The sequence below is a fragment of the Acyrthosiphon pisum genome, chromosome A1, assembly GCF_005508785.2.
Source record: "Acyrthosiphon pisum isolate AL4f chromosome A1, pea_aphid_22Mar2018_4r6ur, whole genome shotgun sequence".
In the NCBI taxonomy this organism is placed as follows: domain Eukaryota; kingdom Metazoa; phylum Arthropoda; class Insecta; order Hemiptera; family Aphididae; genus Acyrthosiphon; species Acyrthosiphon pisum.
In genome coordinates, this window is record NC_042494.1 from 6,824,142 (window position 1) to 6,825,838 (window position 1,697).

At 26.0% G+C, this 1,697-nt stretch overlaps 1 protein-coding gene across 1 annotated transcript in view; it reads right to left on the reverse strand.

Annotated features, from left to right (window-relative positions):
* Positions 1–208: 208 nt before the first annotated feature.
* Positions 209–1,697, reverse strand: part of LOC100167227 (ring canal kelch homolog) — a 4,339-nt gene continuing 2,850 nt past the window's right edge. Inside the window, exons 2-6 of the mRNA XM_029488000.1 lie at positions 1,512–1,668; positions 1,330–1,442; positions 988–1,266; positions 734–874; positions 209–226 (exon numbers count right to left, since the gene is read on the reverse strand). Coding sequence (XP_029343860.1) covers positions 209–226; positions 734–874; positions 988–1,266; positions 1,330–1,442; positions 1,512–1,668 — 708 coding nt within the window. The remainder of the gene's footprint in view (positions 227–733; positions 875–987; positions 1,267–1,329; positions 1,443–1,511; positions 1,669–1,697) is intronic.

The following is a 1,697-nucleotide window of genomic DNA, read 5'->3' on the forward strand; positions in this document are numbered from 1 at the left end:
AGCCAAAATACTAACAGTAAAACAATTATATTATAAAAAAACTCTATATTACATGTCAAAAAAAAAATTTAATACAACCGGTCGTTCATACTTATAACACAAGAACTGAAAAGTTAATATACCCAAAAATGACCACAACTAAATACTATAATAGCTATATGATAACTGGATTGAAACTTTATGAAAAAATACCCATTTCTATAAAAAACTATCCAAACTTTGATACCTTTAAATTATTAATTAAGAAATGGTTATTGACAAATGAAGTAAATCCTTAGGTTAACACACAATTCTCAAAATCACATAGTATAATATTATTTTTATTTTTTATCTTTATTTTGTTTCTATTTTGTTCTTATTATTCATTTATGTTATATACAAAATCTTTTTAAAAACTCGCGATTGTTATTCATATATAGATAGGTAACTTCAAGGTACTTTTTTATTATTATTTATTCATTTATTTTAATTAACTAATATTATCCACTTCATTTCAATTATATTCTTTTAGAGACTTACGTCTATCAATACAAGGAAAAATCCTTAGTGATAGACGTTGCAGTGTAATAATAAATATTAATCATGTACATATTATCTTCAAACTGCTAAATAAACATTCATTATTATTATTATTATTATTATTATTACATAAAATTAAATAACTCAAAAGTTAATTAATTTTGATACGTAAACATTTTCAGAAAAAAAAAAAAAAAATTAATAAACATTTTACCGCATATAAAAGATTATTCAGTTCTCCAAGGCCATGAAAAGCTCGTTTAGTAGACATATTAGATATCGTATGCCATTCTCGAGTTCTGCAGTCAAAAACTTCTGCGCTGTTTAAAAAACTTTCGCCATCCTTGCCACCAACCTTGAATTCATTATATAGGATATATTATGTATCTAATTTATAACATAAATTACTAATAAAGTAATACGTTTTATATCAATATAACTTACGGCATATATATAATTATTTATCACCCCAACTCCTAAATATAGTCGTTTAACCAACATGTTAGTGGTTGGTTTCCAATTAGGTGATTCTGAAGATAAATCTAGACCACAACCAGATTCAAAAGTTGGATCCAAATTCTTACCACCCAAATGTATAACAATATTATCATTTATTACGGCTAGACCCCCAGACAGATTTCTTGTAATCATTTTTGGTCCAGGCTGCCATTGGTTGATTGTTGGGTCATACCATTCTGTACTAACTAATATTCTTTCTTTTCCTGCTCCACCAACAGCTAAAATAACCTTTTATAATTAAATCGTTAAATATATTCGAAAGAGAATGAATAAATTATAACTGAATCATACTTTAGGTGTACTACTAGGCCGTCTAGGTTTTGTCCGAATGTCATATGGAATGGTGATAAGTTTTTCTGACTTAAGTAAATGAAAATGTAATGCTTCAATTACGTAATCTTTACCTTCGAAAATTAAAAATATATAAAATATAAATTAATCCGTAGTAAATCATGTTGAGTAAATAAACTTACATTTAGAACAATTAATAAGAAGAGGTTCGTTAACAACATTTTTTAATATATAATCTTTCGATGTTAATGGTAAACGCACATGTTCCATTAATTGGGATAAAATTTGTTTTCTGGATTCCAAATCATGTTTTACCCATCGAATAACACTTTCAAATATCTACAAGATCAATAAACTTATGAATACAT